At 39.5% G+C, this 15,758-nt stretch overlaps 2 protein-coding genes across 4 annotated transcripts in view; both read left to right on the top strand.

Moving 5' to 3' along the window:
* REG4 (regenerating family member 4) overlaps positions 1-15,758 on the top strand; it is a 125,233-nt gene that overhangs the window by 78,528 nt on the left and 30,947 nt on the right. The gene's annotated exons all lie outside the window — the stretch shown is intronic.
* Positions 1-15,758, top strand: part of NOTCH2 (notch receptor 2) — an 87,356-nt gene that overhangs the window by 45,239 nt on the left and 26,359 nt on the right. Inside the window, exons 9-18 of one of the 3 annotated variants that reach the window (XM_062616214.1) lie at positions 1,109-1,222; positions 2,378-2,491; positions 5,153-5,386; positions 5,906-6,016; positions 7,682-7,874; positions 9,426-9,571; positions 10,079-10,198; positions 10,309-10,461; positions 12,619-12,847; positions 15,274-15,475. In XM_062616214.1, the coding sequence (XP_062472198.1) occupies positions 1,109-1,222; positions 2,378-2,491; positions 5,153-5,386; positions 5,906-6,016; positions 7,682-7,874; positions 9,426-9,571; positions 10,079-10,198; positions 10,309-10,461; positions 12,619-12,847; positions 15,274-15,475 (1,616 nt within the window). Of the gene's footprint in view, positions 1-1,108; positions 1,223-2,377; positions 2,492-3,929; positions 4,240-5,152; positions 5,387-5,905; positions 6,017-7,681; positions 7,875-9,425; positions 9,572-10,078; positions 10,199-10,308; positions 10,462-12,618; positions 12,848-15,273; positions 15,476-15,758 lie in introns of those variants that run through there. The other 2 variants (XR_009964324.1, XM_062616215.1) reach the window with 2 other exon arrangements.

The raw sequence follows: 15,758 nt of genomic DNA, 5'->3' as shown, positions 1-15,758 counted from the left end.
TTCTGACAAAGATGGGGTTTGCAGCAGAGGAAGGAATCAGAAGGCTGAGCACAGGGAGGGTTGCCAGCTCTGCTGAGGTGGAGCACAAAATTGTGAAGGGGTGAGGCTAAATGAAATGGTGAGAGAGAGCCTGCTATGGCAGCACCAGCCAGGACTTGGCATTTGTGTGTGGGAGGGAGAAAGCCATTAGAGGACTGAGAAAGAAACCAATCTCTACATCAGCAAAGGAAGTTAGCATTCTGAGCTCTGGAGTATACGTGAACATATCTGTTACTATACCTGGTAAAGTGCATGTGCAGAAACTTATGTTTGTGAAAGCTAAGCAGGTGCAAACTTTAAAAGAGTGCCTGTGTTTTGAGAGATACATAGGTGGTGATTCTGGTTGATAGTGTTTGGGGTTTTTCTCTGCTTAAAATACCCCAAATGGTGCCAGCTCCTATTGACCTGAAGAAATAACTGTGAAGAACATTACTTGATTGAAATCATGCTGGTAAAATGTACACGTCCAGCATACCAATGATATATGTAGTCTGATATTTTGCTTTCTGATAGAAAGTGGTAAAAAAAGAAAAAGGTGCAAGTCTTACAAAATATAATGAAAGAATTGTGACCCCTGCAGGTGATCAGCTGATATAATGAAAATTAGAATGAGTTTGTATTAGCATCTAATCTTATTTTGAAAGGTAGAACTCTAGTCCCAAGTATTTCACCCTTCTTAATGCTTTCATTTTATTCTGTCATTTGCTAAGAAGTTTTAAGCTAAAATTATCTGCTGTGTTTGTTTCTTTACATTTTACCTTATGTTGGTGTATACCCAAATATACTGATATCTTCTAAAGTGTTTAAACATAACCCCTTCTCATCAAGTGAAAGAACATATTAGATGTGAATTCAGCACAAACTTCTGTTACTACTGGTTAGCAACAGTGAAAAATACACATTCAACATCCCTTTCTAACCTTTGGTGTATATTCTTGCCTCATAGGTTCTGTCCATACTTGCAATGAATCTAAGCTTTGACTTTCAGCACTGGTATAAGAGGCAGTCACACTTCCAAGGCACTTCTAAGGCCTTCAGTCACCTCTTCTTACCTTTTCTTTAAAAATAGGGTTTAAAGGTGTTCACTGTGAAGAAGATATTGATGAGTGTCTGAGTAATCCCTGTGTGAACAATGGAGAGTGTCTTGATAAAGTCAATCGCTTCCTCTGTGTCTGTCCTCCTGGTAAGTACTTATTTCTGGAAGTTTTTCCTGCTTCACCTTACCAAGACCTGCATAGATAACCAGTGAGGGATTGTAGGTCATGTTTTTCTTGCAAGATTCTGTTTTCTTAGTGCAGCATCTGTTGGAGTGCAACATGTATTGGTTGCAGTAGTATTGTGCCTGGAACTGGGTAGGTGTTGAGAAACATACTCTCAGATGTCTCATCTTGAAGGGTACTCAGCAGTATGAACTTCTGTTATTGTGGGTATTGCAGTGAGATAGAGATGGGTAATTCTAAATACATTTTAAAAATCAGAACCTCTGTGTGCTTTTTTGTCTTTTTTTGAGGTTTTTAGGCAGAACCTGTTTTTCCATTGGTGTAATTTGTTGCTTGCATGAGGAGGGAGGTGGGTTGGGTCTCCACTTTAGAAAAGAAGGATAAATGCTGAGCTGAGGGATCAATGTTAGCTGTAGGGTAAATGTCACTTGTTTTCCTGATTGCTTACAGAAAGTCTTCAGTTCAGAATATACTTGACAAAAGCCTGCTCTGCATCCCTTCTTACTGACTACTGATATTCTGGCTCCTCCTTTGGTTCCTTCCTTCAAGAAACATTCCTAGAGTGTCTTGTTTTTTTTTCCTGAAGTGCCTAAGGCTTGGCGTTATCTGATATAACCTGTTGATAGTTTGTGTTTCAAGAAGTGTATTGAAAGATACAGTGCTGTATTGTACCACATTCCTCACTGCTGTAATTCTAGTCTGAATGCTCTAGTGATTTATGCACTGTTGTTTCATTTTAAATTACTTGCTTTGTTTATTTGAAAGTTTTTATTGGTGGCTTCTCGGTTTTATAGACAGGCATACTGGCATACTGTCCAGTGGTGGACACCACATATGTATGCTCCGTCTGCTTTATTTCTGTTTGACTTGGCTATCTCTGTTTTCAAGTTGAGGCTCCTTTGACCTGGAGGATAGAAACTTTGTTTTGGCTGTTGGTTTGGTTGAGGAACCAATCCACTCAGGGTGTGGTCTGTGTGCTTAATGATGCAGTTTAGATTTACTGAGCTTGTATTTGGGTGGTTTTAAGGATTTGCTAACAAATAATTCCTGACTGTGCAGCTGTTTAGATTAACTGCTTCAAATTACATCTGGATTTTCATGTTTTATATGTCTTTCAGGATTCAGTGGTGCTGTGTGTCAGATTGATATAGATGACTGCTCCAGCACACCATGTCTCAATGGAGCCAAATGTATTGATCATCCCAATGGCTATGAGTGCCAGTGCGCCACAGGTTAGTCTTGTGTTCAGAGCCCCTCTACTGGAGATCACATGTAATCTAAATACATAAAGAGGCAGTCAAAGAAGCATCAGCATTCTTTCTTTCTCTAAAATACTGCTTGTTTGTTGCGAAGCTTTGTCTACTCCTTTGCTGCAGAGGATAGTGTTTTAAGCACAGAAAGCCTTTCACTTGTGACAGCAGTAAGTTCACAATTGATGAGAGTTCTGGCCTCCCTCTTTCAGCCCCATCTCTCTTCCCAGAAGGTGACAGCTTCTTCTGTATTGACTGTGGAATCCATGAGTGGAGAAACAGCAGTGTGAAGCTTTTTGTCTGTGGCTTACCTTTCTTTCTTCCAAGTCAGATTGTATAGTTGAAGAGCTAAGAGATACTCGGAGCAGTACTACTGTGTATTCTGATTTCTGTTGTGTCAGGCTATTTTATGTCAAAAGTGGAAGATTGAAATGCAGTGAAAAGTGTGTCCACTGGAAGAAATACCACACAGTAGCTGCTTGCCAAAATTCAGTTAGAAAGATTTGTCAAGCATCATACAGAAATATGGACAGAGCTGTGCATGGACCCGAGGTGGAATTTTTTTGAATGCACTACATTCCATACTGCTTGGTTAATTACACATTTAGAAGCGTGAGGTTTAATTATGGGATTTTCTTATCTTCAGACCTCTGGAGCGATATAGATATATTTTATCTAGATTTTTACATCTGGTCAAATAAGAGGCTTCAGAGCTGTTACACTCTAATTCTCAGTAAGGAACAACTTTTGTTGCTTTCAATTAATGGTGCCGTATGCATTGCTTGTGATGCAGATTGAGGATGCCTTGGCTTTAGCTCTTCCATTATGGAAGAGGCTGAACAATTCCTGTAGCTACCCTTGTCCCAGAAATGTGCTATTAAGTTGGCTAGCCTTATGTGCGGTTTTTCTTGTTTTGAATCGTCACAAACTTTTACCCTTCCCCAAAGTGCCTGAAGAAACAGTGAATTTATTGGAAGTAGAGAAATGCAGTAGTTCTGATCAGGAGAGGAAAAATTACTATCGTTAGAATTCTTTTGATTACTGCATGTGACATTCAGTTAAGAGATCAAGAAATATGTCTTTTAAGTTATGCTACAATTGAGCTACAATAGGAGGCAAGGTAATAATTTTTTTAATTAATGTATGCTAAATATTATTTGATATTGACAGCCTTCTGTGAGGCTGAAATGTGGCATTCATCATTGGGGCAGGTCAGTTATTGGAAAATAATGTTTGAGTATGTTCTTGCTCTATTAATCCTATATTATGAGTGATATGTTTTCCCTGAATGGTAATCGCCAGCTGCGAAGTGATTGAAAACTGCAAAATGTTTGGCCAAATGCTGTACAGATACCTCTATTTACTGCTTGCTTTTTGTCTTTTCTTTCCCTTCTGGCATTATTCCACTTCTCCTTCCCAGTGGTAGATCATGGCTTTTCTTTTCTTGATTTGTCTTAGGCCTTTCCTCTTTTCTTTGCCTCTGTATATTTTTTTTCCCCCACTGTTTGTCCTCTTTATCGGTTTGGTTTTCTTCCTTCCCTAACATCTTTTTATATCCATCTCTCTAACTAGCTTCCCTTCCCTCTCCCCACCTACCTCCACACCCATTCATCCATGCATACGTTCGCAGAACTTGGAAATGTTAGCCGTCACCTGGTATGTTTGACCACAGAAATAACCACAAACCTGTATGAAAAATGGGGAGCCTGTTATCCACTTATAATACTCAGGTGAGAATCACTCTTCAGCTGTTGAAATTCCCTGCAGCTTGGTTTGTATCAGTCTCCAGTTGGTGTCTGAAATTTGAAGTTCTACCTTCCTAATCTTCAGCTGCTGGAAGGCAGCATGAGCAGTTGCTCCAAAACCTCATCTCTGAAAACCACTTATTTTAAATTGTCCCCATTTCATACAGCTCTGCTCCATCATGGAAAATAGAGCTCTTGAGGGAGTTGTTTGCTGTTTTTAGCTTCTGAACCATTGTTTTAGCCTTTCTGGTGAATAGACTGTCCTCTGTTGCTCAGGATGTTTCCCAGCTGAAGCAGCATGAAACAGGCCAAATTGCTGCTTGTTTCATTGCTCCTAACTGAAGAGGTTGCATGCAGTCTTCCATAAATTTGCAGTTGCTGCTTGATTGAAGTTATTGAAAGGTTTCCCAAAGAGAGGGGCAGGAAACTTTCTGAGAGCTGCAGAAGCTTTGACATGAGCCAAGAGAGTTCCCTTGGGAAGGTTTCTGCAGCATCCTTGCAGTAACTTCTCGTTCTAAAAAAGTCCCCCCTCCTTGTATTGTCTAGAGGAAATAATGATAGGAGAGTGCCTTCAAATAGTTTATATTGATGGAAGTAAATATTTCTCACGGCGATTTACATGTTTACTCCCATTGCTGCTTTTCTGAATAAACTAAAGGTAACCACTTCCAATGGCAGGATTCTCCATGCAAGATGTTGTTCTGTAATGCTGTGAGCAGTGGAAGTGTGTTGTTTTCCAGGATTGGAAAATGGGCAGCAGTTGAGATGCCCAGTTACACTTTGTGCTGTCTGCCACTTTGCGGATTCTTAATATGATTCTTTCTATATTTGCATTATCTTCACAGCAGCATCATACCAGCTGACTTTTTAATTACACCTGTTCATCATTTCTTATTAGGTTTTACTGGCCTCCTGTGTGAGGAGAATATCAACAACTGTGATCCTGATCCTTGCCACCATGGGGAGTGTCAAGATGGAATTGATTCATATACATGTATATGCAATCCTGGCTACATGGGTGCCATATGCAGCGAGCAGATAGATGAATGCCACAGCAATCCTTGCCTCCATCAAGGACGCTGCATTGATTTGGTGAATGGCTACCAATGCAACTGTTTGCTGGGCACTTCAGGTACATAAAACACAAGTGGAAGTACTGGATTCTAACAGTATTCAACCATTTAATTATTTCTTATGTGTGCTTTGGTGTGTGCTAAATTTGCATACACAGATAAGCTTGTGGTATGACAGTATCATTTTCACATTACTTCTCCTTGCTGAATTTTGGTGTGGTTGTGTGGGTTGCCTAACCTCACTGGGACTGCAGCTGGTCTTGGAAGAACTTACTTCCTCTTTACTCCCAAAATTCAGACATGCAGGAAAAATAGGCATGGTATTCAAAATGCTTTATTCTTTTATTTAAACATTTAGTACAAGTTCAGGGTTATATTCAGCCAGCAAACAGTGACTCAGGTGACATTCCTTGGTGTCGCAATGCTTCATTATCACCTGTTTAAGTTTCCCCGATGTATGTGTAACTTTGAAGCAGATGGAATTCTTAATTTGGCTGTTTCTGGGAAATAGTTTTGTTGTTGTCCTTGTAAGGATTGGCCTTCTTATTCCTCTAATTTTTTATTGTTTTTTTTTCCAGGAGTGAATTGTGAAAATAACTTTGATGACTGTGCAAGTAACCCATGCATTCACGGGGACTGTATTGATGGCATTAATCGCTACAATTGTGCTTGCAAACCTGGATTTACAGGTAAAGTCAGTGACCCAATAGCTTTGAGTCATTTTGAAGGTAGTTATTCAGGTAGCTAAGGAAGCTGTTCTTTGCATACTGACTGCAAGGGACTCATTATCTGGTAAATCCTTCTAATCCTTGAACCTCAGCATCTCACATTACAGAAAGTTCTACCAAGCAGAAAAATGGTCTAATCTGTGCTGTGAAATGCCATTCTTGTTAGGCAGTTACATGTAATTCATGGTTCTTGGTTTTATAACAAATAAACTCATGTGACTTTGGTTTATTATTTACAGTTTCTTTCCACAGGCAGAGAGACTGTGGACAATATAGAGGTGTTTGAGTAGACAGTACCTTGGGCTTTGATCGTGAACAGTATTTCTGCTTCTGTGAAAGCAAAGCATTATTAAATCAGTGTTCTAATGAGCTGTTCTCCACTCTGAACTCTCCAAATGAATACCCTGCTTTTTTCATTGCTTCTGTTTCATAGTGTGTTCTGTTCTGTTTCCTTTTTAAATTATGAAGACTTATCTAATAGACTAAAAGTAGGGCTGAAAAAAGAAGCTTTTAGGCACTGGTGTATCCATGCTTAGAACTGTAGATCTACATCAGGACTATTTCTGATGACTAAAGCACATCTCAGCACTGTTTATAATGGACTTAATATGTTTTGAGCCATGTAAGGTAATGTGCTCATAAAATAATTGCTGTAAGGCAGTTGGTACTGTTTATAACAGTTTTCTCATCATGTTTATTACTGTTTGTTACTGAATGATTCTAATTAGAATTGATCTGAAATACATTAGAAATAGCACTAAGAGGTTTCATGTGTCTTGCTTTTCTCTTGGTGTCTTTCTAAACTTCTGACGCTCCTTCCTTCTTTGGCTCTGGCGTGGTGATGCTCTTTAGTCCTCAGAACAGGAAGAGGCATGATGCTAATCACTCTTGCCTTTCAGTCTTCATTATTGCTGGCATAACATATTTGTTATTCTACTGGACTTCTTACTGTTATGCTGTTAAAACAATTCAGTAATCTGACGAATTGGGATATTCCAGTATCTAAAGAGTTGGCTTGCATGGGGTCTTGTTACTTTGTCCTTTCCTTGTGTTAAAAATGCTTTCAACTTACTACAACATTCACTTTGTTTAGCTTTCCAGCCTCACAAGATGTAATGGTCACTACTTCAAGAATCTTGCAGTCGTAATCAGAGGCAGGCAAAACAGGAAACGGTGTTTTTTAGAGTCCCTTTTGCGCAATAAACCACAAGAACTATATTTACTGCAGACAATATGGCAGTATTGATTGTTCAAAGGGTAGGTACTTTCAAAGCAGAAGAGCAGGGCTATGACAAGTGGAACTCGAGGTTTGTTTCAAGCATGATACAGTTGAGTGATTTCTGCCTTCCTAATCAATATTAACCAGTGATTTTTAGTGGAATTCTGTTGAGATTCTTGAATGGCTTATAAATACTTGTTGAGTGTAAGTGCTGTTTTCCAGGCACAGAAGAGTGCTGCATCTTTAAAAAATGCTTCTCTTGACTTCAGTTAAAGCACAGAGGCATGCAAGCTCTGTCCCGCTGCAATGGCTTTACAGAATTGTGTCTGAACGTATGTTCTCACAGACATGCAAAGCAAATGCTCTTATAAGAAATACTCCTTATAAGTACTGGGTTTTTCTTCTAGGGCCTCGTTGTAATGTGGACATTGATGAATGCATATCCAATCCCTGTCATAATGGTGGAACATGTATAAATGAAGTCAATAATTTTCGGTGTGTATGTCCTGAAGGATACCATCATCCTCATTGTCAATCACAGGCAGATGGCTGTCTTAGTAATCCATGTGTACATGGCAATTGCACACATATTGCTAGTGGGTAAGTACTTATTATCACGTTAAACTTACCTGCTCCCTTCTATACACTTTTTTTTTTTTCCTTTGCCTAGAGTTCCAGCTTGACTTGAGGTTTCTGATTTTTCTCTAAATATTTCTCAGACCAGGATCTGCACTAATTTGCTGCCCATGAAATCATCACAGTAAGGTGTAGACCTTCAGTCACCAGCTGCAGTCTGTGCTGTTTCAACATAGGTCTTTATGTCCTGCATTATATTCTTTGCTGTCTTTGCATGGGCATGTAGTGCAGGGTGGACTGCCACCATCTAAAGGGAGGGTTTGGCAATTCAAGTGAGTAGAGTGAATGCAATTAAAATAAAGAAATAGTTCTAAACTGAATCTTTATCGAGTGGCAGCTATCTATTCCATCAAACTCTATATGTTAAGCGTGGAGACTATTTTGTTGGCTAGTGCTGTTCTTGCTACTCAAATACTCTGTATGAAGGAACAGGCAGACAACTTTAGACAGTGAGAGTGATATTTGACTTAGAACTGTTTGTCCAAGGCTGAGATTTTGTCAACTTTAGTCATATTATTGCATGCCTAAGAGAAGGGAAATCTCTTTCTGGTGATTTTGATGGCAGTAGTTAACTTCTGAATTTTCCCATCTGGGAAGACCAAATGTTGATTTCAGGAGCCCTGAATTAGGCCTCTTTTTGGTAATGATAAGTCTGGGAGATCAGGACCTGTGGTGTCAACAGGTTGGGGAGGTAGGGCTTATGTTTGTGAAGCTTCTCAATTGTATTTGCAATAGCAGTGCCTCCCACTTGTGTGCTGTGTCCTGGAAAGTATTGTCAGGACTTGGGCAAGGAAGTGATTTACCACTGCGGGTAGCTCTGTAGGGCAGGATTCAGCACTTTCCCTGGAGCTGGCTGGAAGGCTGCCTTTATTGGTAATTCAGCCTCTGTATAAGCCTGGAAAACAAATGCTTTGGTTCATCTTGTCTATCTCTCTTCTGCATTCATATTTATGCCCATGTACACCTTACACTTGGTGCCAGATAAAATGTCTTATTTGCATGACAGGGAGGGAGGACAGTGTGTGTGTTGTGTGTCCCTAGTCCAGGGTGACTCACCAAGTCCTTGGTTCTGTGTCATCTGGGTGGAGCACTTCTCCAGATTTTTAAACGTGATGGAGAAGATTGTTCCTGCTCCCAGCCAGCTGTTTTCATTTGTAACCACTACTTTGTATTAAAGCAGTCTAGTTATCTTTGGAACCTATTGTGCCCTCCACTTTTTTAATCTTTTTTTTTTTCCTTCTGTCTTTGTTTAAATGTGTTGAGCTGTTCTTATCAAAGCAACAACATTGCTGGTTGATTGAGCACTTTGTGAAAACTGTAATGGAGGGAAGTGTGGTTTTAAGGGAGGGTTTATTTTCAGTGTTTCCAAAACTATACAGCTGGGGTAAGCAATCTAAACATAACTTTCCTACAGAGAAGTCTTCTACTTTTCTCTCCAAAACTAATCTGCAGGAGAAACTGGAAGAGGAGTTATTTAAGAATGTTCTAAAATTACTGCTGTTTCTGCCTTTAAAGGTACAAGTGTGTCTGCGACCCAGGCTGGATAGGAGATTATTGTTCAACAGAAGGGAACGAATGTAAATCAAACCCATGCCAGAATGGAGGAACCTGTGAGGATCTGCTGAATGGATATAGATGTACCTGTAGGAAAGGATTCAAAGGTGAAAATTCAGAGAGAAGTTTGTGTTCTTTTATCTTTCCACTTCATTGCACCATTTTGATCTTTTTATTAAACTTTACGGAAATAGGAATCAAGAGGCAAAATGCCAGGGTTGTATAAAGTTTGATTACAGTCAGTTCATATAGACATAATACTAGAATACTTAGTATCTTAATATCTAAGCCTGTTTGGATTCACTTAGGAGTGTCCTGGTGGCAGCTCAGCCCAATTTTCTTTGTAAGAAAGTTAGACTGAGATGTGTAAGTGCGCTCTGAATTGAGGGGACATTAAACTTGGAATTACCATGGCTGCTGTCTGCTTGTACCCACTGAGCTCATGATGAGTGGTCCGAAACCCTTTTCCTTCTGCTGAGATTTTTCAAATATGGAAATGCTGTCTGCTGCTGTGTAGGATAGTCATGAAAGTTACAACTCTTTATTCATTCTTCCAAGAAGCAGCAAGCTCTTAGCAGTGTACTCTTACTGTTTTTTCCCCTGCTGCTCTCCAGGTGTGAACTGCCAGGTAGTGGTTGCTCCTTGTTCCCCTGATCCTTGTGAGAACTCCGGAATTTGCCAAGAATCTCCTGACTCTGAAGGCTACACCTGCCAGTGTGCCCCTGGCTGGGAAGGTAATGTGGGTGGGGAACATACTGTACTGTCAACACTAAACAGTATTGGCATTGAGCCTTTTGACCATTGCCTTCTGAGGGGTCTTACTTCTGCACTCTCCATGTTTCAGGGGAGAGATGTACAGTGGATATTGATGAATGTCTCTCCAAGCCCTGCAAAAATCATGCTCTGTGCCATAATATTCAGGGCAGTTACCTGTGTGAATGTCGACCAGGCTTCACTGGAGGAGACTGTGACAGTAACATTGATGACTGCCTTTCAAGTGAGTATCAGCAGATTGTCTTGTTTTTTCCAGTTTTCCCTAGAAATAATTTTTCTGTGCTGTTGCTGACTGCTATTTGACAATTACTGAAAGTTCTTTAATAACCTCTTACAAAAATAAAAAAAACAAAACCAAAAAACCCAAAACTTAGCTTTGTAAGACCTAACATGTTTGAGGCAGTCAAAATCCATCACAGTCAGCTGCTAGAAATGGGCTACAGTGTTCTGACAGCAGTTGTTCCCAGATTCTTAACTTGAAAAGGTGCTTAGAGTTTACATACTTTAATAAGGAGCACTGTTAAATGAAGAATTACATTTGCCTGAAATTTTAATACACCAAGTTAAAGTAACACTGCAGGGCTTACCTGTATTTCAACATTAAGCTTGATTGAGGTGTGGTGGGAATCTGGGGTATATCAGTCTTCCCTGAAAAGCCTCTGTCTGACATTAATATTCTGGAAAGGGTGAGTCCTGTTGCTCTTCTGGTTATCCATTTGATTTGAAAGCATATTAATCAGTAGAAAGGCCTTCTGTTCCAGAACAGTTATCAGTTGCAGGAGGATAGCCCATACACAGATGAATACTGAAATGGTTTAAATTACGGGAAAGCAACTGTTAATTTCATGCCCTTGACACTGATGTTTACAAGGGAAACCAAATACATAGTAACTTCTTCTTGCTGGGCATATTCTGTATAATCATCAGAAAAATCAAGAGTCTCCTGAGAAGTGTCATGTGTTTTAAAGTTCATCACTTACTATTTGAAAAGTGCTTTATCAAACCTCAGAGGAGTTCACAATGGTGTAATTTTAAAATTAGCTGGCTAAAAACAAGCCTAAACCCTCTAATTTTTATTAGAATGCCTCAAAACCAAACCAAAGTCTTAAAGACTTTAGGTATGAATTTAGAGAGTTGTGTTTTGCATTGAAAAAAATCTGAAGTTTGTGACTGCTGTAAAGTAGGATCTAAACAAGTCTTAATATTAACAAAAGTTACCGTAGGAGATCCCAAAGCAGCACTGCTGAAAGAACTTCTGAAACATCTGGCTCAGCCTGAGCTTTTGATTGCCCCTCTTTGTGCAAACATGTAGAGTACAAAGAATGTCAAAGAGCATTGACCCAGAGCCTTGCTTACTGAAGCCAACAAAATTATTGTTTGTCCTGTTAGTTTTTATGTGGGTGTCTGAAGATAAAAACATTTTTAAAGCATTCATCTTTCCCTCTTGAACAGCTGGGAAATCTCTCTCTGTTCCTAAGTGTTCTGAGAGCTGTGAGATTCATCCTGTGTTGTCTGTTAGGCAGCACACCCATGAGGTTAAAGAAGAAGAATTTCAAATTACTGCTACAGCTGATTTCATTTAGCATAACAAAAACCTTCCATGGCTTGAGCCAAATGTCTTTAATCTGTGAAGTAAACAAACCCTCCAACAACAAGAACTTATTGAAAAGTCGATACTTGAGTCTCCTTTTTCTGTCAGTAAATGTGTGGCACAGAAAATTGACGTGCAGCTTTTGGCTTTAGTCATAAATGGCTGACTGCCATAGACACAACATTTTATAGCTGCCAGAGGTCTCACTTTGAATGTGCTTTTTCTCTCCAGTAGTCAGATGACCTTTAAATGGATGCAGGTGTGTCTCTTATAACACAAATTTATATCATGTGAACATACTTCTCGGTTAATAAATGAGATTTAATTACCTTTCACATCTGTTTCCTTCATTTACCAGTGAACAGAATGATCTTGTACTTGTGTTGAACTGCAGATTTTTGGTGGATTCTATTTGCATTTTCAAGTTTATATTTTAGTATTACTCAAAGATTAAAAAACTCTGCTCTGTAACCTTTTTTTTCATCCCCATTCCTGTTTCCGCTTTTCCTCCCCCTTCCCAGTTTCTCTCCCTGCCTTCACATACATAGACTTTTGATCTAGGGAATGAAGAGTAGAAAAAGAATCTGGCTTTAGAGGCAATATCCAGCAGAGGAAAGTGGGTCTTAAGTCCAAAAATGAAAGGATCTTTTCCATGAAGTGGCTCAGAAAACCTTGTCAGTAGTCTATCATGCTCTGTGCTGTGTGATACTCTTTTCTAAAAGCTACTACTCTAGGCCTGGCCTTTGACTGTTGCCCATTTTAATACTTACTGTAATGCTTCTGTCTCAGATCCTTGCCAAAATGGAGCTTCTTGTGTGGATGGGATAAATTCTTTCTCATGCATCTGCCTACCTGGATTTCATGGAGATAAATGTCAAACAGATACCAATGAATGTCTCAGTGAACCATGCAGAAATGGAGGCACATGCACCCACTATGTCAACAGCTACACATGCAAATGTCAGCCTGGGTTTGAGGGAACCAATTGTGAGAACAACATTGATGAATGCACTGAGAGGTGAGATAACTTCACTGTGCTGGGCACGATGTCAGTACTACTCTGAAGCAGTTTTTAATGATGAGGATCTGTTTTCCTGCCTTTTGTCACTTGGACATGCTTGTGATTCCTGCAAGGAAAACTTGCTTGCCTTATGCAGGATATCAACTGAAACACAGCTGCCTGCCAGAGTGGGTCTTCAGTTTGCACAACTAGTCAGAAGCTTAATTCCATTAGAGGAGGAATGTGACAGCGTTTTGCAGATGCTGAGACAGTAGCAAATGCTAGCTTATTAAAATATAATAATTTATAGTTTTATAAGATCATTATCATATAGGAGAGGAGAAATCATTAATTGGTTATGAACAGTTGCTCTGTTGAGAACTACAAAAGCTGCAAAAATGGAAGCAATGGCCAAGTTTTAGAAAGAAAGGAAAAATAAATTAGCCCTGATTATTGATATCAAATAATATGAAGAGGCAACCAGGAAGAAAACTAAATTCACAAATTCTGTACTGGAAAGATTTAATCATCAGAGATATTTTAATGCTCACAAATTGGATGTGGTTTAGCAGTGTTGAGGTAAAACCTGAGGTCATTCTGAGAGGTTGGTGTGGAACTGAGTTAAAATGCTCAATGGTTGGTCCTTATAGAAATGGTTGACTTGGTAGTTTTAAAAGCTCTTTGAGAGTTAACCCTGTGTATCCATCATCTGCCTGCATATTTTTTTAAGCTTTGTTAGGAGTGACATAATTAACGTCAGATTCTCAGATAGAAACAATTAATAATAAAGCTTGAAATGGTTAAAAAAATTTTTAAAACCCAGTCTGTTCTAGTCTAGGTACCAGACACAAATAAGGTGCCTAATGGGAAGCTCTTGGTAATCTCATGCATTTTCTGCACATGAAAAAAAGATCTTCCTTATCTTTTATAAAATTGCATTTGTGGGGGAGGAAGTATTTTAATATCTTTTGCATAAGAACAGGATTGTGTCACTGATGAGGGTGTGTTTAATTTGCACAACAGTTGTTTAATCAGGTAAAGTATGTTGGGTTTAGCCTGGTTTCTTCCTTGGGGTTCATCCTGTTTTTGTTTTTGATATCAGTCAGGACAGAAACCAGTCTTGCAGGTATGAATGAAGGATGTAGCAATTTTCAATGCTCTGCCAAGCTAAGCCAATCACACCTTCTCAACCAGAATTTACGGAGCTGTACTTAAGAGTTCCATGATGGTTGGCTAATTTGAATTTGGTTCAAATAATTCTTCCATGTCTTGTGTGACAAACCGCCTGTGGGAGAGTGCCATCTTCTTTTGGAGATGGGTACCTGATTTCAGTGAAACATACCACGTGATTGACAGTTCCTCTGCCTTCTCTTCCTTGAATGTAAACAGCAGTTTCTGCTCCGTGTAAAAAAGAATTCAGCCCACAAGGCAGAGAAACCTATCTATGATAAACAGGTTAACACTGACATCTCTACCGTAATCACAGTCAGAATTTAAATACTTAGAACTTGGACTCTTGCACTGGCAGTTCAAGGAGGTGAGTCAGTGGCTTCTCTTGCCACTCTTGGCAGAAGTACCCTTTGAGAGTGCACAAAACAGGTAACAAGCATGAATTTGTTTTGTGTACTTTATCAGACTGATTATCTTGAATCTGATCTAAGGCTATTTTCAGAGAAACTGGAGTTTCCTGGCAGGCATTTCTTTAGAAAGGAAAAGGAGTCAGTTTTGCATGAGGCATCACTTCTGACTTTCCCAGTCACTTCTCAGTAGGACACCTAATCTGGCAGAATTTATGATCAGAAGGTTGGGGGGAGGGGGACAGTTCCTTTGATCTGAATTCTGCCAGGGCATGTATGAGTAGTTTTACTAATCAAGGACTTAAGGTTCTCATGAGAAGAGGAGAAAGGGATTTAGCAATACCAATACTTTCACATAATTTCAGTAAAGGACATGCTTGTGTTTTGCATGTTATATGAACTTTTTCCTTGAGAAAACATACCTGTGACTCCTTTGAAGCTTAAAAAAAAAAAGTAAATTGTTTTGTTTCTCATAATTTGTAATACAGTTGTAATTTGTAATAAAATTTGTATAAGATTTATCAGTTTGACCAAGCCACATGCCTACCTGGTACAGTACCAGGTAGGATTGGTCAGATTGAAGCTGAGAAGATTTCATTAAATAAGTTACCTCCATCACTAATGACTCATTGAAGGCCTGCTTTACTTTTTTCACCTGCCAAGGTAAAAGACAGCGAGCTGGAGGTTGAGCTTGAGTCCCCTGGAGTTGCTTTTACTTGATTTATGCTACTTTATCAGGATGTTACCAGTGCTCAGAAGATCCTGTAATCGGGTTTTCTTTCTCATGTCAGTAATGTTTATGTGCTGGTTTGGCTCTAAGCTAATTGCATTTTGTCTCAGCTTACCCTTTTTCTCACTCTCTTGCAGCTCCTGTTTCAATGGAGGTACTTGTGTGGATGGGATCAATTCCTTTACTTGTCAGTGTCCGTTAGGGTTTACAGGACCCTTCTGCCTCACGGAAATTAACGAGTGTGATTCGCATCCTTGCTTGAACAAAGGCTCTTGCGTAGACAGTCTGGGCACATACCGATGTATATGTCCTTTGGGTTATACTGGGAAGAACTGTCAGGTGAGTCATGTTTTCTTGCCCATTTTGCACAGGGCTCTGTTGTTTGAGCTGGCCTACAGCAGAAGTGACTGGGTTAGATGTGAAGTACCAAACACGCAGAGCTCTTGTTCCTTCTGTGCTGGTAAAAGGTGGTTGGCCTGTTAGCCCCAGGAAAAATAAATCCGGTGACTGTCTGACAGAGCAGGTGGCCCCATTCAAAACTCTGGAAATGGAAAGTGTCTGTTTGCAAGGAGGAGAGAAATGCTTGGTTACTTATTAGAACAGGCATCATTGGAACTTTCTA

The sequence above is a fragment of the Pezoporus occidentalis genome, unplaced genomic scaffold (assembly GCF_034315485.1).
Source record: "Pezoporus occidentalis ecotype Australia unplaced genomic scaffold, CSIRO_AGI_Poc_V1 ctg189, whole genome shotgun sequence".
NCBI lineage: Eukaryota > Metazoa > Chordata > Aves > Psittaciformes > Psittacidae > Pezoporus > Pezoporus occidentalis.
This window is presented reverse-complemented; position numbering and strand designations above follow the sequence as displayed.